Consider the following 23,372-nt stretch of genomic DNA (forward strand, 5'->3'; position numbering starts at 1 on the left):
AACATATCCACAGTACTCCAGAACACTCTTGACGACAGTACAGCCTACCTCATCAACAGGACTTGGAAGGGCAGACTAGTTACTGGGGGCAGGGATTCTCCCCTTCAGCTCTTGCTAATCCTGCAAGCCAAAGCCTTAACAGGAAGGGTGGTCCTAGCTGAATAAGCAACTCACCAGATAGCTTTGCATTGAAAGGACTATGTGGTTTTAGCTGGTTAGACTCCAGCAGTACCCCAAAGCACACTCTGGGTCCCCAAGCCTTGGCTTTGACAACTGGGCAAAATGTTGGGCAAGTTTCCTTACTCCACACGCCTGTTCACCTTGCAGTATGTAGGAACTGAATTGTTGGCGGATCACTTTCTGGGGTAAAAATGTCTTCAAAAAAATAAATTGGTCAATCAATCCATGACTGTGTGTGGGACACTACTGTGCGCAATTTGCTACCGGGTTTCCCCCACAAAATATACAGTCAATCCAATTTACAATATATTCTGTGAAGCGCTTTGAGACGTGTCGAAGAAGTGATAAGGCACTACATCAAATGCAAGGATTATTAGTATTATAACCTTCACCTAATACTCCCCGGAATTAGATAAGCAGAATGCAGGTAGAGAGTGTGGATTCCCTTACAATAAATACATTATTTCGATGCATAGATGGGATTCTGTATGGATTGGATACTCTTCAGCATGCGTCAAGACAACAGGCTGACCAAAAAACACACTTCAGTCTAATCTAATGTCAAATGTATCTGGGCATAAGCACCACTTAAGGTTCCACTGTTCACTTGGTAATTGCTCCATTAAAAAAAGTTATACATCATGCTGCATCTGAAATGTCTATCGTGATTGTGTGTAAATTTGGTCAAATATACCAATTTGCACAAAACTTTGTAGCTTTCAAATTAAGACTGAATTTAAGAATTTTCCAAAATTCCATATAAGGTTAAAATTTAAAAAACAATGGCTTTAAAGTCAAGAGCTTGGTTGTTTTTGGTCTGTGATTGGCAAGTACAAAATGCTGAGTTGCGAACACTCATTGCCATCCTTCTACCCAGAATCAGACACCGATTTCTTTCCAATTAGAAATAATTCCACCTGGGTCTAGATTTTACTCTTGTAAACAAAGCAATTTAGGGCATGCAAAATTTGGCAAATATTTGAATTCAGGTTTAACTTTGAAGCTGGTTTTCTGTACTTCTTAAAAGAAATTACAGAAAATAGCTTCAAAATTAAGACTGTTTTGACAAATTCTGGAGTCTCTGAAATGCTAACAGCGTAAATCCACACCCAGGAGGAATGTCTACCCACCTCAAGATAAACAGTTTACCAAATGTCTTGCTTTACCTAGCTTGAAACCTTTCAAAAAGATGGAATACCTTCAATACCTTTGCATTTACATAGTGCCCGTCTCGTGAGGTAGTGTCGGAGGACTTCATTTCATAATTAATATATTAAATATTCAAATACATGCTTTAGAAATTAAGGGCACCTCACAGACAGTACTGAGGTATTATCTGGAATCTTATCATTTAAATATAAAATAAGTTTCCAATTTATATAAATCATGAGCATATAGATTATTACTACAGTCACTATACCATGATGATTTTACTCCATAAATTTAATAGATTTGCAAAAATGCAAGGATTATTATAGAATGTACAATTCTTCACAGATCATAAGTGTAAACAAATGTATTCAGATGGCAAAAAAATGTTTGCAATGTAAACGTACTATATACCCAGACAGAAGTTGTAGTCAACACCTTGTAGAAAAGTTACTTGGAATGGTATGCTTTTTAAACACACTGTTGGTAAGACCCCTTTTTAAAAAAGGAAACTTCTTTTAAACAGAGACATCATGTAACATTTCCTGCAGCGCTTTTCATTCAGTGTTTTAGGGTGCCATGCAACTTTCATTTTATAGCCTGTACAATTACCCCCCAAATTAAGGTTCATATTGTTCATCCTGTTCTAATATTTGCAATAATTTCTTGCTTCGCAACCGTGATTCCCTCTCTCCATCCTTCCACAAAATAATCAGATGGTCAGTGGAACATGTTACCATTCCATGGTCTTCAAAGTATAGAAACATCTGAAAATGAACAGAAATGTATTGAAATTTCATGGAACAAATACTCCCAACAACAATCCACTGCCAAACATTTTTATTTAATGCATTTCTAAAAAATTGCATTTATATAGCAGCCTTCACGTGGGGCAACATCTCGGAGCATTTAACAATGGCTTAGTTTGGCCCCCAAGCTGTGGAGAATGGGGAGGTGACTGTAGGCATAGTTGAAAGAGGAAAGTCTTTAGGTGTGATCTGAAGATGAGCGAAGAGGGGGCAAGGCAGAGTGATCGAGGCAGAAAGTTCCAGAGTATCAGGGTGAAGTGGTTGAAAGCATAGCTGCCGATAGTGAAGCGAATAGTCAAGAGATGTGCAGAATGCCCAAGCTAGCAAAGCATTGGGCTGTGAGTGGCATGTGAGCAGGTCAGAGAGGAAGGGAGTTGCCAGGGCATGAAGTGATTTGTAGGTGAATGTGAGAATCTTGGAATCTGTCAATTCTGCACCAGTGGAGCCTGGCAAGGCCTGGAGTGATGAGGTATGGAGTTTGGTGCAGGAGAGGATATGGCCAGTGGAGTTTTAAACAGTCGCACAAGTAGATTTCAGCATATTTACAACAACAACTTGCACTTATATAGCGCCCTCCATGCAGGGTAGCATCTCACGAGGACTTAACAGTGGCGGAGCCTGACTTCGACCCGGTGGGAGTGGGGAGGTGCCTATAAGCACGGTCAAAGAGGAAAGTTTTCAGGTGGGACTTGAAAGAGGGATTGAGGGAGTGTTCCAGAGATTTGGGGCATAGTGGCTGAAAGTGCAACCTCCGATTGTGGGGCGGAGGGCGTGAGGGACGAGCAGGAGGCCTGTGTCTGTCGAGCGGAGGCGCTGGATGATGGATTGGGGAATGAGGAGGTCGGAGAGGTAGGGAGGTGCCAGGGAGTGAATGGATTCGAATACGAGTTCTTGAAGATCCTGATATTTAGAGCATTTGGTACAACATGGTACATTGCTTACCTGAGGCTCATAATAGAGAACAAGCCTCTCCATAAATGTGCTGGAAACCGACTGAATAATGATACCTGAAACTCTGCCTAGGATGACTGGTCCTATTGACATACACACACATGCACATTAACTACAATGACAACATGCTTTCCCAGTTAAGTTATCGATCCCATCACAACTATAAAAGCTATTATATTTACAATAAAATACAGACCCATTTAAACTTAAAATAAAAAAAACTTATTATTGTTCTGTAGAGAACACATTACTCCTACATCAATTGTACTGTAATGAGGTTGACATTCTAATTTAACTATGCAAATCACCATAATTACTTTGTTCAAGATGTGTTACAACTGGCACACCAAATTCTCTAAAGACACAGCATAGGTAATAACGTATTACAAAAGAATAATGCCCACACACTGCATTATTACTCACCCTCACTGCACCTGAATGACCAATCAGATCACCAATTAGCTCCAGTGTTTTCAACACAGAACATTCCAGCTTGTGTTTTGCCATCTGGCTTTGCTGTTTATTTGTTCTGCCAATCCCCAACATACTGAACAGTCCTAAAAACAAATATACACATGTACCCATAAAGTCATTACTTGATGCTAATATTTTTTTAAAAATCAATGAGCTCATTATAAGCACTGAACATTTCTCATGAACAAACCTGCAATCAGAGTAAGAGAACAATTAGCTAAAATGTTAATTCGAAAGTTTAACCAGAATTAGGATGCCAGTTTAAGATAAACAGTTGCTGCTTGCCCCATTCTCACACGGTTTTGTGGTTCGTGGCAAGTGCCTGAAAAAATGTACAAGTGGGAAAGTACATGGGCTATGTAATACTCCAAGAATTAATTTGTAAGATAAATCTTGCTATTGTCATTCTCAGTAAAACACTGCTGCAGAATAAGCAAATGGTGAAATTAAGGGAGAGTGGGGGGGTAAAATCCTTGCTGGGAAGCACAGAGTGCAACACCACAGAAGGCGTACCAAAATAAATCTCATTCATACTTCTGGAGTCCGAACAGTCAGTACTGCTTGTACTGATGCTATAAGGATTGCACTAGCCTCCGTCCTTGGTAGATCTTTCAATGGACACTTAGTTCAAGGATGCTCATGCAGTAGAGCAGAGAATGTCTATAACAAATAATAATCCTTGCATTTGATACATCTTATCACGTCTTCAAGATGTCTCAAAACACTTCACAGAATATAATGTGAAGTGAATAGATTGCATATTTTACGGGCATCTCTTTCCTGAACCTGTAAGTTTGCTTATGGCAAGATGATAAAAGTGGGGAATGCAATCCATTAACCATACGAATATTGCAGCCAAAGATGTGAAGGAGGCACCGAAATTGGTCTGTAAAGGGGCTAAACCTCCATGAGCATCTAGCTCACATTAGTGAAATTGTAAATAGAAAAGGATGACTACTTTCTGATGTAGTTATTCAGGAATATGCCATTCAGCCTGTCAATCCTGCTTCACCATACACTTAGATCATGGCTTAATCGTGTAAACCAAGCCCATTTGTCTTCCTTTTCTCCATTATCCCTGATACCCTTTACCAGCTATTTACCTACTTCCCTCTGAAACATTACCAACTCTGCATTAGCAGTCCTTTGAAGAAGTGAATTCCATAACCCCCAAACTCTGAGTAAAGAAATGTCTCTTGATAATAATGATATAATAATAATAATGATTTCACTGACTAGCTCACATTTTTAGATTATAATAATAACTGCATTTTATATAGTGCCGTATCACTTCGTTGAAAAGTACTTCGCAGGATACACTGCAAAGTGAATTGACTGTATATGTTCTGAGTGATTATTATGGTCTCTTGGTCCAAATTCTGCAACCATAGGAAAGAGTCTTTCCTTATCCACTGTCAATTCTCTTTACTACCTTAAGCACCCCAATCAGATTACTGCTCATCCTCTGGGCAAGGTGGCCATCTCAGACTCTGGGATGAATATTTTGTAATAAGAAAAATCTTCTTAGAAACGATTTTAAGGTCACAGGAATTAAGAAACTCAAAAGGCAAATATCTGAAATTGTGAAACAATTTGAATGTTAGATCCCAAGGAAGAGGAGATCTAAAACAATTAAGTTTACAGATCAATTTCATGAAGCATGAAATTGGAGAATGACCTCCAAGGAAATGAAGAAAAATCATGCAATACTGAAACAGCTGCTGTATATGAATATAGCTTATTCAAAATCAGATAAAATACCACAGAGCTGGATAAAGTGAATGTGAGATGCACCATGAGATGGGCAAACCTTTTCCAGCTAATATTATGAGCTTTATCTGCAGATGGCTTGGCTTTGTTTAGCCTAACATTCTCTTCTCTGTAGCCAGGCTATTCAACAGAAAACTGGCTGGGTTTTAGAGAATTTCATTGGAAATTCATATTGACATTCGTGAGTGAGCTTTCCTGCATGGAAGGAGTCATGTCAAACATTACTTTATTCAATGATTCTGAATAACTCTGCTTCTAAGGATAATTATCAGAATTACAGTAAATGTGTTTGCTTTGTTTTCCTCAAAAACTGGGGAGACCTAGGCAAAGGAGAAACATCTGTACAGGAACACAAGTTTCCACAAGATTTCATGGCATTATTTGAAAAGAGAAGAATTTCTCCCAGTGTCCTGACTAATACAGCAAATAAAATTGGTCATTTACTTAATTTACTTCATGGCTATTGGCTGCCACATCCACCCATAAAACACAAAGTCACTCTACAATATATCCTGTGAAGCACTTTGGGACGTCCTTCCAAAAAAAAAACAACTTGTACTTATATAGTGCCCTCCACGAGGGTAGTGTCGTTGAGCATTTAACAATGGCAGAGCCTGACTCCGAGCTGGGGGAGGTGGGTGGGGAGGTGGCTCTAAGCAGTCGAACAGGAAAGTCTTCAGGCGAGACTTGAAAGAAGGGAGAGAGGGGAAAGGTGAAGGGATTGAAGGAGTGTTCCAGAGTTTTGGCGCGTAGTAGCTGAAAGCACGACTTCCAATGGTGGGGCGGAGTGTGCAAGGGTCGAGCAGGAGGCCGGTGCCAGTTGAGCTGGGTGGTGGATTGGGGAGTGAAGAGGTCAAGAGAGGTGCAAGGGAGTGAATGGATTTGAACACGAGAGTGAGGATCTTGAAGTCAATCCGTTCAGTGATGGGGAGCCAGCGGAGCCTGGTCAGAATTGGTGAGATGTGGGTAGAGTTTGGTTTGGGTCAGTATGTGGGCGGCAGAGTTTTGAATGAGCTGGATCTTGTGAATGGTGGAACTGGGGAGACCAGCGAGAAGTGCATTGGAGTAATCCAAGTATGAGGTGACAAACACAAGCACAAGGCTTTTGGCTGCATTTGGGGTAAGGTATGATCGGTGGAAGACAATGTGCCGTAGGTGGAAGAAAGTGGTCCTGTTCAGGCACCGGAGGTGGGGGAGGAAGGACAGTTGGGGGTCGAACCGGACCCCTAGGTTGCACACTGGTTCGGTGAGTATGAGGGAGAGTCCAGGGAGGATGAGGAGTTTAGATCTGCAGGAGTGAAGACGTTGAGTGGAGTCAAAATGTATGGCTTCCGTCTTGCCCATATTCAGCTGCAGGAAGTTTACACTCATCCAGGCCTTGATGTCTCCCAGACAAGCTGATAGAACATCAGTGAACCTGGAGTTGGTACTGGAGGAGGCAAAGTAGAGTTGTGTTTCATCCGCATAGTTTACCTGGTGTCTGCAGATAACATCGCCCAATGGGAGCATACAGATAAGGAAAAGAGGGCCAAGGATGGAGCCCTGGGGTACCCCGCAGGTGACGGCACATCGTCCTCCACCGACCATACCTTACCCCAAATGCAGCCAAAAGCCTTGTGCTTGTGTTTGTCACCTTATACTTGGATACAGTTTACCTGGTGTCTGCAGATAACATCGCCCAATGGGAGCATACAGATAAGGAAAAGAGGGCCAAGGATGGAGCCCTGGGGTACCCCGCAGGTGACTGGGCGGGAGGAGAAACCATTTGCTGAGATGAAATGGAGGCGGTTGGTTAAGTAGGACTCGAAAGGCACTAGACCAAATGTAAAGAATTATTATTATTATTATTGTAAGGTCACAGAATGACAGTGAGAGATGCCCATGGTTTCACCCTGCCGGGAATCAAACCTAGGTCTCTCACTTGTGAGACGATTGCTCTAACCACTGAGCTACAGGACTCCAAAACTATCAGTGTTATTTTACATTACTTCAAAACACAAATTCACATTCGAACTGTAGCACAAAGTTTTGAGTTAAAAGAAAACACACAATCTATTCACTGCTGTTTGTAATCCTTCCTACTTTTTAAAAGTAGCTTTCGCATAAACAATGACCATATTCAACACTATTTTTATTTACAAAAAAGGAAATTAAAAACAAGAAAAACCATTCGGTTCATCAAGCTCAGTTCTTTCCAAGTCATTCCCTACAACCTAACAGAATCTCCTTTCTGACATTTTCCTTAATATTTTTACTCCCCAATATGTATCCATCTCTCTGCTAAGCCCTTGATAATATTTAGCTTTACATCGCCGGCTTTTGTGGCATGCATTCCAGCTTGTTATTATTCAGGCAGGAAGAAATTCTTCCTCATTTAGATCCTAATTTTAAGGTCATGTCCTTTTGTAACGCATGGATCCAAAAGTCACTCATTGGTTATTTGTTTTAGCCCTTTCATAAATCTAAATACTTTGATAATATCACTTTTCAGCCGCAGAATATATATTATCAACCTATCCAGCTTTTCTTTAAAGTTTACCCTGCCCGCCCCCCTGACTGACATTATTCTCATAAACCGATAATGCACTCCCTGCAAAGCCAATGTATCCTTCCAAACTTCCAGTACTACAATCCAATTACTCTTAATCTATTTTTTTCTTTTATACAAAAAAACTAGAAACAATTAAGACAAATTGCATCCAATGTTATAAAAATCTACAATTTACCTAAAGATATTAATACAATACAAAATTATGGTTGTATAGAGCCTTTCAGGTCAGGAGGACGTCCCAAGGCACTGATGTAAAGTTGCACTAACCTGATGTGACAGGCTCAGCTGGAGGAAGTTCCTGCAACTCCCAGAGGCGAACACTACCATCCTCAGAACAAGAGACCAACTGACTGTAGAATACAGAACGTGGACATTATTTTCAGAGTGCCATGAACCAAACAGTTGCAATCACTCAGAACAAAATGGAGAATGATTTTATAATTAGACTCAACATATATAAAAATGTTAATCATTGTATCTCGTGCAATACACAATATGGTCAATATTGAATATAATAATAATAATCCTTGCATTTGATATAGTGCCTTATCACATCTTCGAGACGTTTTGTAAAGTTTAGTGTCTGTAATTTGTGGACGAAACGCAGCAGCCAATTGCACATAGCAGTGTCCCACAAACAGCCGTGGATTGAGTAATCAAATTATTATTTTTTTAAAAAAAAGATTGTTACCCCCGGAAAATGATCTGCCAATTGACTAACAACCAAGTTCCCACCTTCTGCTAGGTAAACAGAGGTGTGTGTGTGTGGAGTAAGGAAACTTGCCTATTGTTTCGCTCTGTATTGTAATTCTATAAAATTAATCTTAATATACTGAAAAATATCTTAAAAGAACATCAATTTACACTAGAGCACCTTTCAAATAAGGAGAATGTCTCAAAGTGGTTCAGAAGCAGAGCTGGGGTAGTGTTTGGAAACACAGTTAAAGAGGCAGATCTTCAGTTGGGATTTGAAGGCAGAAAGGGAAGGGGTGAGGCAATAGGATTTGGGGGAGCATTTCAGAGGGTGGTACAAAGTGTCTGAAAGCCAACCCATTGATGTTGGGACTGAGGCCATAAAAGAATTGTAAATGAATATGTCAAATTTAAAAAAATGAAAATAACAAGAATGATTAATTCACCCCATTTTTCTGCCTTTTGGACTTTAGAAACATCACCGACAAGCGCACTGCTTTATACCATAATATTCAATCAAGTTCCATACTTGTTTGCTAATTTTGCAATGTGCAACACACGTGAATCGTGAGCCATTTGCTGATATGCAATCACTGTTCTTGTCTGAAGGTTATAGACATAAATTCCAGTCCCAATTGCAGCAAAAATATTCTGTAGGAAAAGACAGATATTAAAAGTGAGAATCCAGCTACAGCAGTTTCCTACCTCTCTGACCTACTATCCCCCTGCTTACCTGCCCGTACCCTCCGTTCCTCTAGCTCCGGTCTGCTCCACATCCCCCGCCCCAACCGCCCTACCATCGGTGGCCGGGCCTCAGCCTCTCAGCCCCGAGGCTCTGGAACTCTATCCCCCAGTGCCTTCGCCGCCGCCTCCCTTTCCTCCTTCAAGGCCGGTCTCAAGAACTTTCTCTTTGACCGTGCCTTCAGCTCCCCTCTCGACTCTCTACCCACTCCTCGCTCCATCCCTTCCCTCCCCTCACCCTGACCATTTCCCCCAATGCTCGGGTCCTGACCCAACTGTACAGCGCCTTGGGACGTCCTACCAACGTGAAAGGCGCTCTATAAATGGAATCTTGTTGTTGTTAAGTAAATTATTTATTGTAGGGCTATGTTATATATCAAAACATCAACACTATGTGGCTTTCATTGTCGATCCGATTTTCTCTTTTTATAACAAAAGCACAAACTGTAATCATTGTGGAACAAAGGGGGATCTCACAAGCTTGTCTTACTTGAGGCTAGCTTCGATTTCTACCTTTTTTGCCCTTCTCACTATCTTTTAACCACCAAACTAGAAAAAAAGATAAGGATGCCTAGACAATATTTTTTTCAATGTTGAACACCAAGTGAGATGCATAACAGATGTAAGTCACTTTAACTAGTGTGCTGCCCCTTTTCTGTTTAATGTTCATTGGTATAATAGATCAAAAAATTATAGAATCATTGTAATCTTTTCTGAATATTAAATTATTTTAACTGTCATTTTGGAGGAAATGTCTGCAACAATCTTTAAAGAGTTAAAGTCGAAGAAGCAAAAGAAAAATTGATTCCTATGTTTTACCTCCTTATCTGAAATCAGATGATTGATGCAGATTTCATGCTGATTTGGGGACTTTGATATTTTTATCTCAGCCTGTTTGTCACGTTGAGGAGCTGTATTCCAGAACTGGGATTCAGTTGCTTGAACTGTCCACTCCAGAGCATCCCAAATTATTAATTCACCCACATGTGATCCACTTGCAAAGGTACGGTCTATTAGTACAAAAATTCTGTGAATTAATGCAGCAAAATTACAGCACCTCCCAATGTAGAAAATGAAGCAACAATGCATTTTAGCTACTGCAGATCCATTTGGCCACATAAAATGGTACAATAATGTTCTGGATTGCACCAAACTCCGTGACCCCATCTCCACCATTCTCACCCGACTCCATTGGCTCCCTATCCTTCAGAGGATCCAGTTCAAGATCCTGGTCCTCACATACAAAGCCCTTCACGGCCTCGCCCCACCCTACCTCTGGGACCTCCTAACCCCCTATCAATCCCCTCCACTCAGCCTCCTCCGGCATGCTCCACGTCCCCCAACCCACCTCCGCCCCACCATTGGCGGGAGAGCCTTCAGCCACTCTGCCCCCAACCTCTGGAATTCCATGCCCCAATCACTCCGCCTCGCCCCCTCCTTAGCCTTCTGCAAGTCCCGCCTCATGACCCTCCTCTTCGATCATGCCACCGGTCACCCCCCTTCCCCTCCCCTCCCTTCTCCCCCCACCCGACCCCTGCTCGGGTCTGAAATGCTGTACACTGTCCAGCGCCTTGGGACGTCCTCCTGACGTGAAAGGCGCTCTACAAATGTAATCTTGTTGTTGTTGTTGGATTGCTATAATCAATAATATTACCAAATAAGACAAAAGGCGTGCTTACTAACACTTTAAATGTCAGATTTGACTCAGGATGGTATTAGTCAATTCCTTGGGCTAGCTACTGCCATCATTGTGGAAACCTCAATAAAAATATTACTGTTGCAGGAGCAACTGAAATAATTGAAATGGCCAAAAGACATTTCATTCATGAAATAAGTATCCACTTATTTCCTCAAAACATTGCTGAAATTAGGTTAATATTATGAATCTGCAGAATTTTCCAAATTGTTGCCATAAGACACAATCAAACTCAGTTTTCCATTATCATGCACATGGAATTCACAAATCAGTTAGCTGAGAAATTAAGATAATTCCATAGAGCAAGATCACACAAATCACTTACAATAAAAACTTGTGAAGTTGAGTTTCAACAACCATCTGCATAAAGGAACCACTGGAATGATGGCAGAATTTGTTGTTTAAGATGGGAAGCCCAAAATTTGGAGTTTAAAGTAGTAATTTTTGTAGCATATCTATCATATCTATTCTGAATGGAAGAATACAAAGGCTCATTCCCTAAACTTCCTAAAAATATATTATGTTCAAGGTACATTCATCTCAATTTGGAGTGAGAGGAATTGGAGTTTTTATTTGTAGGTTATGTCTTTAACCACGAGAGAAGGATTGCCCTGTTAGAACACTGGACATACCCAGGTGGACTCATTTGGATGTTTCTTATTCTGATATGATCCATCTTTAACTTGAGTTTTTTTAAAAAACATAATAATTTTATTTAAGCAAATCAAACGGTCAGATTTCATTCACTAGGTCAAATGCCATATTTTCGCAGTTGAATGCAAAAAGCCATGATGTCTAACAAAGGATCCTACCATTAACCTTGATCAGGGCACGAATATCATCTTCATGGTTTGACAGTCGTCTCATCTCGATAATTTCCCAAGTTTCAGATTCCTGGGATGGTGCTACCAGCTTAAAAATAACTGACAGCAAGAATGCAGCATTTGGTAAAACACTTGTATGTTAGTAAATGTTTCAGTCAAATTTTGTTCTGTATTTAGATAACACACTAACAACAAATTTGATTTGTGTATCAACACAATATCCACTTAGGTGGAATATAAAGAACTATCAAAACACTAAGCAGGTAAAGGGTTTTAAATGTTCTCAATCGTTTTGTGCACCTAATGAGCTTGAAGAAACTTCTTACCCAGCTCCTTTCTAACTGCTGCAGCAATGCCGTTTTTTGGTAGTTCTATCATTGAACTAACATCTGTAGATAAAAATATTAAAAACATTTAAAAACTACCATTAAGAATGCTACAAAATACCAATCAGATTTTTGAACTTCGAGTGATTCAATGGTAACTAATAACATTTCTTTAAGATACATTTTGAACAAGGCCAAATTATGCCAATGGTCTCAAAAAGATAATATTTATTATAATAATCCTTGCATTTGATATAGCAGCTTATCACGTAATGAAGATATCTCAAAACATGTGATAAGACCCACTGTAAAGTGTAGTCTGTCGGCTAAAGTAGCAGCCAATATGAGGACAGAAGTGTTCCACAACCTGTAAAGAAGCAATTCATTGCTTTTTACCCTTTCATAATTTTGAATATTTAAACCCCTGCTCGCCAAACTAATTGGGCGGGGGGGGGGGCTAATTTTCATGTCCGGGGAGCCAGCTAAGTGCAATTACAATGCTGGTGAATGCTAGAACTGAGCAGTACCCAGAATCAAACATTCAGAGTCAAAGTCGGTATCCCTGGCCAACGTGAAGGCCGGCAAGAAACACAAGACTGCACTAGGAGAGTTGGGCTGAATTTTTGTCCTGTGAATTTATTTATTTTTAAACTTCAGCTACCCGTAGTCTGGTAAGCTGTTCTTCTATTAGATCTCTTTTTAACCTTCTCTGTTGCAGGGAACGCAGGCTTTTTCAAAACAGTTTTTCATCATAACTATATTATCTCATCTCTGGTAAAATTATTGGCTAGTGATTTTGGAAAATAAACGCAATAACTTTCTTTGACTACTTTTTTGAAGTTTCTGAAACCATTCCTTATGTTTCGGACTTTAGAATCCGAGTCAAATGTTGGATTCATTCATGTTATGTTCACTCACTGTCACTGCTGGGCATTGAGCAGATCTAGATGTACACGTCAGGCTCAGTACACATTTAGCACAATACACATCTATTTCCTTGGGCACAAAATACATTTACTACAACTTACTATAGAACAAGAAAACAGCAAACAGAAGAAATAAGCACTGTATGATACCTGCATCTTTAAAACACACAGTTTTATGGAGTAATTCTGCATCCTTGTTCCAAATGCATACTTCATTCCCTCCAGACAGCCATATATCAAGTCTTTCTATAATCATCAGACACTGCAAATGAACACATAATGCTGGCTCAACTTCAATAATACTGTTGCTTAATGCTTATTCTATATTATATCAAGTTAATGGATAAACATTAGAATGTTGGGCAAAATTTATACAGCATCTTGGAGCACTGCACAAAATAATGTTAATCCCTATATTTGTTATGGCATCTTTCACATCGGGAGAATGCCCCAAAGTACTTCACAGAACACACAAAAGTGGAGTGGGTTTTGTGGATGAATGCAGCAGCCAGTCTACAATGGCAGGGCTGGATACTGAGCGAAGGAAAGGGGAAGTTGACCATAGGTACGTTCAAAGAGGTAAGTCTTAAGGCAGATTTAAAGATAAAGAAATGGCGAGGCGGAATGATTGAGACAGGGAGTTCCAGAGGTCAGGGATGTAGTGACCAAAGACATACCAACTGATGGTGGTGCAGAGCGACCATGAACACACATTAGACTCATGTCTACTCACAATGGTGTACAAGCAAGTCAGAGAGGGAAGGATGTGCTAAGGCATTAGAGGTTCCATGTAGGTGACGGTAAGGATATTGAAATTGATCCTTTCAGAGACGGGAACCAAATGAGTGTTCAGGTGATTGGGAACCACTATCAATATGCTATGGCTTGAATAATGGAGAAGTTGCCATTAACCTTAAAAGTATTATTTACACAATTACCTCAAAGACATTGAGTGACTGTTTAGTACATGGTGTAGATTACACATGATCTGTGGAATTACCAGATTTATTGGGCTGAATGGTTTTTCCTCAATGTTCTCTCAAACGCAAATCCCATACACTTTGTCTTACCTTAACAGATGACGGAATTTCCATTAGTAAATGGATTTGACTGCCACTGTCCAGATCCCACATCTACTTGTATAAGTAAAGGAAAACTGAACAGAAGGGGGAGAAAATATAGCCCGGAAATTATTAATTTGTAACTATCAGAAATATTAGCAAACATATCTAGAGAGAAATATTGCAGTATTCCTAAATACGTTTTGGAACCTGATTAAAATGTGTTGTGAAATTACTCTGATGACATCAGTTCTTATGCAAAAAAAGCAATGTTTATAGCAATCTGATAATCCCAAAGCCATTTTTAGTATGTGGAACACCAAACAGCTGATACCTGTCATTCGGTCGCCACTGAGGTAACTTCCTGCACACTGCACAAGTGTATAACCTATTCACTATTTTAGCTTCCTGTATACAGGCGAGAGTATTGAATCACTAATGTAATCGGCACACACATTTTGGATTTTTTAAGGTAACTAAATATCGAAGTCCCCATCCAATTGTGCTATAAGTGAACCTGTGTAATAACAGGGTTCCACTATATTCAGGCAGAAGGACAGTTTGCCAACTAGTCATAATTAGCTACTAGTTTGTCCAAAGCAGACGAGAGGTAAATGTTGCTTTTCAGTTTTGTTAAGCAGCTGAGTCTAGAATGAGGAAGCATGAAGAAATTCTCAGATAAATTGAATTAACAATGTAGTTCGTCAGGAATTTAAAAGAGATAGATACTTGGGCAAATAGATACTTGGGTAGCAGAGGAATAAAGGAGTATGGTGAAAGGGCAGGGCATTGGGATTAAAAGATTTGACAGGATCTCATAAACTGGTGAAACAGGCTCAATGGGATGAGCTGCTGTTTTCCTGGTTTCCGAGGACAGATGCACGCATTCCAGGTATCGTCAGGATACAATGATATTCTTATCAGAAGAGGCAGTAAGAAGAAGATGACTTTCCGGCTGTGAGCTATACATCAATGGAAAGACAGCAATTGCTGTGATTGGTCTGGAATGGCCTCGCAGCTCGTGAAGTCGCTCTCCATTCTGTAGACATAAAATGCAACCTTAATTTAAAATATAATAAATCAGTAAATTTCAAACATTTTAAAATAGATTTATTCTTATCAATTAATACTGAACATAAAATGCTTGCGAAATGTGAAAAACTATACACAACAACATGCATTTTCACAGCATAAAAATCAATTTGCTGCAAACTCATACCTACAGATGTATGATACACTGTATTGCCCTGATGGTTCAGGGAGTCTATTCAATTAACCATAAAAATTGAGAAGATACCCAAACTGAATTTGGGTGCCAGAAATGAGTTCAATCAAACGACAATGGGGAAAAAAAACAGCATTTTCTACTCCTGATCACTATCCAGTAACCACTGCTGAAGAATGGATATGGGCTCATTAGATGGCAATGGAATCTAGTTTGGTTGCCTCGTGCCACCTCACTCATACAGTTGAATAGCCTTCTGAACTCTCATACATGAATAATGATCACATGAATAAGTTATAAAAAGGCAGACTAGAGCAAGTGGAAACATACTCCAAAATGTATAAAAATAATTTAAATTAGCAAAAGAAAAAAATAACACAATGAATAAATTATAAACAGTTCCATCACAAGCAACAATGGTGATCAAATTTATCAAAGGTCTACTAAGCAAAAAAAATTGCAGATTAAAAGAAAATATACCTCCTATTCTGAAAATGCTTTGAGTGAAATGAAGCAAATCTGTGTCACACAATTTAGACCATACGACAAATAATGGGTGAATGCACCACCTTCTGGCTGTCTGCCTGCACTGTAATCGGCAAACACCATCCCACTTGAAAACATTTTTTTACAAATTGGAGCTAAGGCACAGTTTACAAGAAAAGTTTTCATTATACACACAAGTTGGAATGAAGATTTTAATTTGTTTTCTTAAAAAATCTAAAAGTGTATGTAACAAAGACTAGGCAAAGTTAAAAACAAGGCTTTTTGGGTTTACTTTGTAACAAAACAAGTCAAGATACATACTAACCTGCACATTCCAAACAAATACAACGCCATCATCTCCTGCAGAGACAAACCTGTATGAAGTTAAATTGCATAATTTTACTCACCATGAACTAAATGCAGACATTCAAAAACAGAAATTGAAAAATCTTTGGTTTGTTTGGTTGCTATTGTTTGTCATCTATTATTTTTATTAATAACATTTTTGAAACACATTTTTCTTTTATATGTTTATATGTGCACTTGCTGTAAGCGAAAACATTTATACAACATCCTTGAAATCAATAGAAAGGTCATACAGGGTGACCTAAAAGTTGTGATATCTATCCTATTATCTAAAAAAAAATTATTTAAGACTTATTAGGCATTGTCATGGTATTACAACTTTTTGGTCACCTTGTATAACTTTTCTAAGTTGCTGCTCTATAAGCAGAATTACAGCAGAAGCAGAACCACACAGAGCTATTTGGCAACACTAGAAAGGTTGTTTTGAGGAAGCAACATTATATCAAATTGGATGTACATTTCACCATGCTGTTTGGTTGGCATCCAATGAAGCATGTTGGAGTGAGGGTTGAAACTACAATTCAGTGAGGAAATGGATACCAAGCTGACTAGAACAATGCAGCAAATGCCTTTAGAGTACTAGGAGACTACCAAAGAAAACAAAAAAGTATAAAATTGCCTCTCTAAAAAGGTTCTTTTCCAGATTGTTGAGTGGACAATGATTATCAGTTCCCACTTAAATGTAAAAGAGAAAAATGGTATATAAACTTACAGGAATTCTGCTCTGACACAATCTACAGTAACTCCAGAACAGAAGCTGATGTAATGTACTTCTGGTTACAGGAACAGGTTCCCACATGGATTTCTTAATAATGAATTTTATTAGAATATCGTTACTAATTAAATCCCAATTTTGCCCAATTTACTGATGACAACACCAGAACCATTAACATAATTGAACGAGGCAGTAATATTTTAACATAAGCCTGCAAATTCTCAAATCTTATAAAGAGTAACAAGTATCATCATATCTTATAACTGGTTCATCAGCAGTACTTGGAAGGGCAGACCAGTCTCTAGGGCAAGAAATCATCCCATTCAGATCCTGTTAACCCTGCAAGCCAAATCCCTAACAGGTTGGATGGTCCTCGCTGAACCAGCAGCAGCTATCCGGTTTTAGCTGATTAGACTCCAGCAGTACCCCAGCGCACATTCTGGGGTTTCCAAGCCTTGGCTCTTGCTAACCTGCACCTAATACTTCCCAGAATTAGGTAAGCAGAATGCATCCCTCCAGGGAGAGAGTGGGCATTCCATTCCAACAATCTATCTCTGAAATTTCCATGTGCAGGTGGGATGTAAGGAATTTTCACTTTGGTTTGGATACACTTAAACAAGATGATGGGGTTCCACATGTGTCAGACACCCGACTAACCAAAATAAATCTTAGAACTGACAGAAGATCAAGATCTGTTAAATTCTTCTCTAGTTATGACCAATAGTATAATCCAAATGTTCATTTTGTACTCATCTAAAGCAGGGCAGCTAACTAAAGAAATACGTTTGGAACGTCTCTTTGTGTTAATGGACTTGCAAAGACTGTAGTCGTACAAACATTTCATGAAAGCGTGACTTTCAGCAATCTTCTGCTCAAGCTTAGTTTTGCTCAATGACCTTTCACCTTCCCACTCCCTGACTTCATGTCCAAAAACAGGTATAGGAAGAAGAAAAGAGTAGCTGTCATGAAGGCTGAGATGGGATCAATTTCCCATCTCCAGAACCAATCTGTGAAACTGTTCCGCTTGCTGACTATGGCTAAGGCCTGAGAGGACAACAGAAGCCATCTGCAAAGCACTCTATAAACAAGATCATTGAAGGACTCCATGCGTGAAACTCGTCTCACTGAAAGCTATAGTGAAGATGCATGTTCATGGAAAAAGTCAGGAAAATCATTTTTTTTAAAAAAACTTATCACTGGATAAGGTCTTCAATGTTAGTTGCCAAAACAATTTTCTCTAAATTTGCGAGCAAAAAATCTTAAAGCTACAACTGCTTGTCTGTCTTGCACAATATTCTAGTAATAGACACAGTGGTTTTAAAAAAATAATCAGCTTAATAGTCTTTCAAAATGCCTCAATTTCGCATATTTTCATCTTGCACACCAAATAATCAAAACAGTGAAGATCATAAACTGAGCATGTGGGAGCGCACAGGGAGTGAACCAGCTGGCTGCACGGAAAATTTAAGAATCATTTCCCTACATCAATTGTTGTCCCTCACAGAGCTGAGAAGATTCAACAACAATGACAACTTGGATTTATATAGTGCCCTCCACGCCGGACGGCGTCTGAGAGCACTTTACAGTAACGGATCCCAGAACCGAGCCGGGGGGGTGGGGGTGTGAACAAAGGCACGGTCGAAAAAAAAGGTATTCAGTAGAGACCTGAAAATGGGATGGGCGATTATGTAATGTTAAAATCTGGAACTGTTAAATACTGTGAACTGAATAAATTGAAAAAAAATCTAACCTGAAATCATCAATCCATGCTACAAAGCGAACAATATCACTGTGACCCTTTAATACTTGCAGCTCGGTGTAGGGATTTTGGGGTTGTTCGTCTCCTATGCACAGGACCAATGACTTCTAAAACATTTAAAGACAAGAATTACCGGCATCAAATCAATGAAAAATATTTGCTTTATATTCATAATACATTGAAGAATTAAACAGATAACACAAATATAGAATATATCTTAGCATATTTGAAGTACTAGCATTCATAGATTCAAAACAGTGCATATAAAGTAGTAATAAACTAATTTTGTGAAAAACTAAACTGAAAAACTATGAAAGAACTTAACGAAAAATTGGAAATTAAAATAATCATAACTTCCTATGGCCAAATAGCTTCTATTTTGTTTAATCACAATGAAAATGAAGGTAATCATATTCCTTACATTCTTCACGGGATATACTGTAAAGTGTAACGACTATATATTTTGTAAACAAAAGCGGCAGCCAATTTGTGCACGGCAAATCCTACAGTGAATCACCAATTTTATTCGGACGATTTTGCCTAGACACTGGGAAAAACCTTCTTTCCAAGAACACAAGATTGGTCTGGATGAAAAAGGCCCTTTGGCCCATTTGATCTCATCCTTTGAGAATATGTATCCTATCAACACTCCCCAATCACTGCATCAAGTTGTTTTTTTAAAGGGCCTTTACCACCTTTCTTGGCAATCTGTTCAAGTAATTGATTACCCTCGGTTTAAGAAAAACCTCCTGTCATCTGTACTGAAATTGCCCTTCACAATTCTAGCCCTATGTCATCTTGGCTTGATGCATTCTAAAATATTGATCTGAGTTTACTTTTTCATTTAAAATGTTATACACCTCTGAGGTCCCCTCTGATTCGTCTTTTCTTATGACTGAAGAGCCCTAGCTTGTCTAATCGTTGCTCTAGTTCATTTTTCTAAGACTGGGGATCATTCTGGGGTGGGTGTTTTTTTTGGTCAGCCAAAGGCTTCTGTTAACTCTGCAAACCTAAACCCTATGGGTATGGTGGTCCTAGCTGGAAAATCACCTATCACCATGCTTAGGAATATACAAACAAAACTGAGAAATCCATGTATCCCACCTGCACATGGAAATTCCAGATAGATTGTTGGAATGGAATGCACACTCTCTCCCTGGAGGGACACATCCTGCTTACTAATTCCGGAAAGCTTGGGCATCCCGGAGTTGATTGGGGGTACTGCTGGAGTCTCACCAGTTAAAACCGCAGAGCTTGCCATTGATATCACTATCTGGCAAGCTTTCCCGCTGATTTTCCGGCTAGGACCACCATACCCATAGGGTTTAGGCTCGCAGAATTAACAGAAGCTGAATAGAATGACTCCCTACTCCCTAGTGACTGGTCTGCCCTTCCAGGTCCTGCTGATGAGCCAGTGCCCTGGAATTCTGCATGCCTGGATCAGGAGCGAGACTACTGAGACTGCCACAGAAGGCTGGCTGATTCCAACATTCTGTTGCCAAGCATGTCACCTTGGAGCCAGTTCAACTCCAAGGAGATCCCGCTTACCTCTTCCCTATCCCCTCCAAAAGGAGCACTCCCCCAGAACTGCACTGAAGTGTCAGCCTGAACTGTGAGCTCAAAGTCCCAACGTGTAGCTTGAACTCACAACCTCTAACTCAAGAGACAGCTAGCAAGGCTGACACCATTGGTATCTAAAAAAGCTGGAAAAACTTCTGAAAAGGAGTTATTTGCAGTATATTGTTCACTAATGTTGTTTAAAGGTGCAAAGTCAAGTACACAATAAAAATATATATAATATAAAATGTATTAAATACCTCCACCGGCTCCTGGATTTCTCTTCCACCAAGCAACCACTTAAGCATTTCTGAAAACTACAATAAGAGGAATACAAAGTCATTCAATCAGTCAGTCAAGAACTAGCCACAAGTGCTTTAACGAATGTGAAAAATGTTAGCATCTGAAACAGAAGGAAAAGATCAGTTTTGTCATCATCAGTCAGAACTGGGCATTTGAAAATTTATAAACCAATGTGAAATTCAGCAACGAATTCATAAAATAACATACATCATAAAGCTTCTTGAGGGACCACAGCCTTAGGAATAAGATCCTTACTTGAGTGACCTGGATTGGGTGGGCCTTTAATGTTTATGTCAAATTCTACCTTTTTCTGTTACACAACAATTGACATATATACAGTGATTTTCATGTCAGAGGGCATTTCAAGAGCTTAACACAACTAACTGGGAGTGGGACTAGTTGGTAGCTCTTTCAAAGAGGCACAATGGGTTGAATGCCCTCCTTCTGTGCTGTAAGATTTTATATTTTAAGTCAATGGTCTTAAAGCTGAGGCCAGAGAATTGCAGGCCTGATCTTTTATGTAATAGTGGCCTTATTGGTAATCTTAAGTAACTTTTTTTCCTTTCCTCTCCCATTCAGAAAATCCTGTTTGTGCCCCTGACAGACCTGCCTAGAGATGGGTCTTGTGGTGCAGCAGATAGACACTATCAAACTGGCCTCAAAGTAAACAAAGGAAATGGGATTGCTCTTTGTGCCCAGTACTGTGATATGATTCTTGTGTATATTCATTTATAATGTGCTGCCTCTGCTTTCTTCTCCTTTCTGTCTCTCCAATTAATGCATGTTCAGGAGGCTGAGTATACGCAACATACATCTAGTTCCTGAAAGGAAGTTACATTTCACCCACAAATATACAGTCAATTCACTTTACAGTCTATTCTGTGAAGCGCTTTGAGACGTCGAGAAGGCATGAAAAGCGCTATATCAAATGCAAGGATTATTATTATTTGTGACTCAAGACTCATTATTAAGAGATCAACTTAGAAATCTCTACATTTCTCTACATAGTCAATTCACTTTACATTATGTTCTGTGAAGCGCTTTGAGACGTCATGAAGATGTGATAAGGCGCTATATCAAATCCAAGGATTATTATTATTATTTTATATCCATCCATTGGATGGCAATGTAACATGTGTCCTTGAGATCCACCGCAGCAGTCTGTGTCCCTGATACACTGTTCATATGATGTACAGTTTCATGAACAAAACATCCACAACAAAACAAAAACGTTACAAGTCAAACGAATTGTGAAGAGGTCACAAGAAGTCGAAGGCTGAGGACCCGAACAGAGCACCAGGAACACAAACCAACATATCTGGGATGAGAGCGATCACTTTTAATGTTGGAGTAGAAGAATCATATGGGCATCTTTAAGTGAAATTTCTCCACTGATTTTTCACCTGGAAGGAACTGAGAACGATGGCAGAGGAAGTAATGATCACATGCAAATTAGGCAATATGACTGTAACTTTACAATAAAATAAACCAGAAGATGCAACAATTTGTCTCTTGGGCACTCATCTTCGCCTAGAATTATAAAACTAAACGTAATTGGTGGTAGAAAAAAAATAAGCACACAAGGCATCTTGTCCGGTCTGAATTTGCTTTAAATAAATTACACATTGGCACCTGACTGATTCAATCCACAAACAACTAAACGTTTACTGCAGTATTAAACTCTGCATCACCAACACGCCTCTGCTTACCTCGCGGTAAGTAGGAACCCTGTGGTTGGTCAAGTGGAGGATCACTTTCTGGGGTTAATAATCCCTCACAACATAATAATAAATAACAATTTATTATTATTATTTTATTATTGATATATTATTTATTATTATTATGTTTTGAGTGAGTATTAAGACTGTTTGTGGGACACTGCTGTGCGCAATTGGCCGCCGCGTTTCGTCCACAAAACACAGTCAATTCACTTCACAGTATAATCTGTGAAGCGCTTCAAGACATCTCAACGATGTGATAAGGCGCTATATCAATGCCAGACTTACATTATCATTATTATTGTTATTCCCCAAACCAACAGCGGAAAACTAACATCTATAAATAGGGCCAGAAACTCGCTCACACACACATCCGGCGATATCGTATGACAGATCACGATGCGCTGTGAGACCACAAACTATTTATACGGATATGTTAGAGGAATATTAAAAATGGTAAATTAAAACACCATCGGGCGCAGGCGGCGACGGTCACAGCCCACCTGTCGGTCGGTCGGTCGGTCCCTGTCGCTGTTTAAAAAGCGTCTGGTTCGAGCAACGAGAAGACGTTGTCTCAGAGAAACTCGGGAGGATGGAGGCCGGTCATCCACTCGCTGCTGCTGCACTCGCCTTCTTGAACACGTTGAGCGGCCGACGGCAGCGCTCACCGCCGGACAGGAGATCCGAGCGGAGCAGCGCCGAGAGCACAACAACAAGAAGAAGAGCTCAGTGCCGCACAGGAGGCCGAGCGGAGCGGAGCGGCGGAGCTGAGCTCACGAGCTGCTGCAGGACCGAGATTCAAAGCTCACGCAACCGCGTGATCGCCAACCGTCGCCCGCGACGCCCGGGCACGTGCCCAGCAACTCACACACACAGTTTTGTAGCCGCCCAAAGGGCCCCCAAACACGAGCCCCAAAAGTAGCCCCAATGTGCCGGGTTGCCCCTCCTATCTTGGGCAGCAGATGGGCCCGATTTAAGTGAGCGCCTTTTCAAACTGTGTGAGGAAAGGTCTTCAAAGGGGGAGGGAAAGCGGTTTGCAGGTGGAGTTTTTTTTAATAAGTAAATCAGGCACCGTCAAAGCCCCCCCCACCA

The 23,372-nt window shown here is 39.9% G+C and overlaps 1 protein-coding gene across 2 annotated transcripts; it reads right to left on the reverse strand.

Annotated features, from left to right (window-relative positions):
- Window positions 1–1,217: 1,217 nt before the first annotated feature.
- Window positions 1,218–22,994, reverse strand: wdr41 (WD repeat domain 41). Of its 2 annotated transcripts, XM_007905389.2 has the most exons (14): window positions 22,784–22,994; window positions 20,520–20,576; window positions 18,694–18,809; window positions 16,188–16,236; window positions 15,059–15,190; window positions 14,161–14,223; window positions 13,241–13,352; window positions 12,165–12,227; window positions 11,827–11,937; window positions 10,138–10,328; window positions 9,107–9,228; window positions 8,152–8,234; window positions 3,513–3,646; window positions 1,218–2,096 (listed from the first exon to the last, which is right to left on the reverse strand). In XM_007905389.2, exons 2-14 carry the CDS (start codon window positions 20,565–20,567, stop codon window positions 1,950–1,952), a joined length of 1,371 nt encoding a protein of 456 aa, XP_007903580.2. In that variant the 5' UTR covers window positions 20,568–20,576; window positions 22,784–22,994; the 3' UTR covers window positions 1,218–1,949. The 2 variants fall into 2 exon arrangements, with proteins under 2 accessions (XP_007903580.2, XP_042190702.1); XM_042334768.1 differs by lacking the exons at window positions 20,520–20,576; window positions 22,784–22,994 and having other exon boundaries at window positions 16,188–16,222; window positions 18,694–18,761.
- Between the last annotated feature and the right edge of the window lie 378 nt (window positions 22,995–23,372).

This window comes from Callorhinchus milii, unplaced genomic scaffold (genome assembly GCF_018977255.1).
Source record: "Callorhinchus milii isolate IMCB2004 unplaced genomic scaffold, IMCB_Cmil_1.0 Scaffold1, whole genome shotgun sequence".
Taxonomy (NCBI): Eukaryota; Metazoa; Chordata; class Chondrichthyes; order Chimaeriformes; family Callorhinchidae; genus Callorhinchus; species Callorhinchus milii.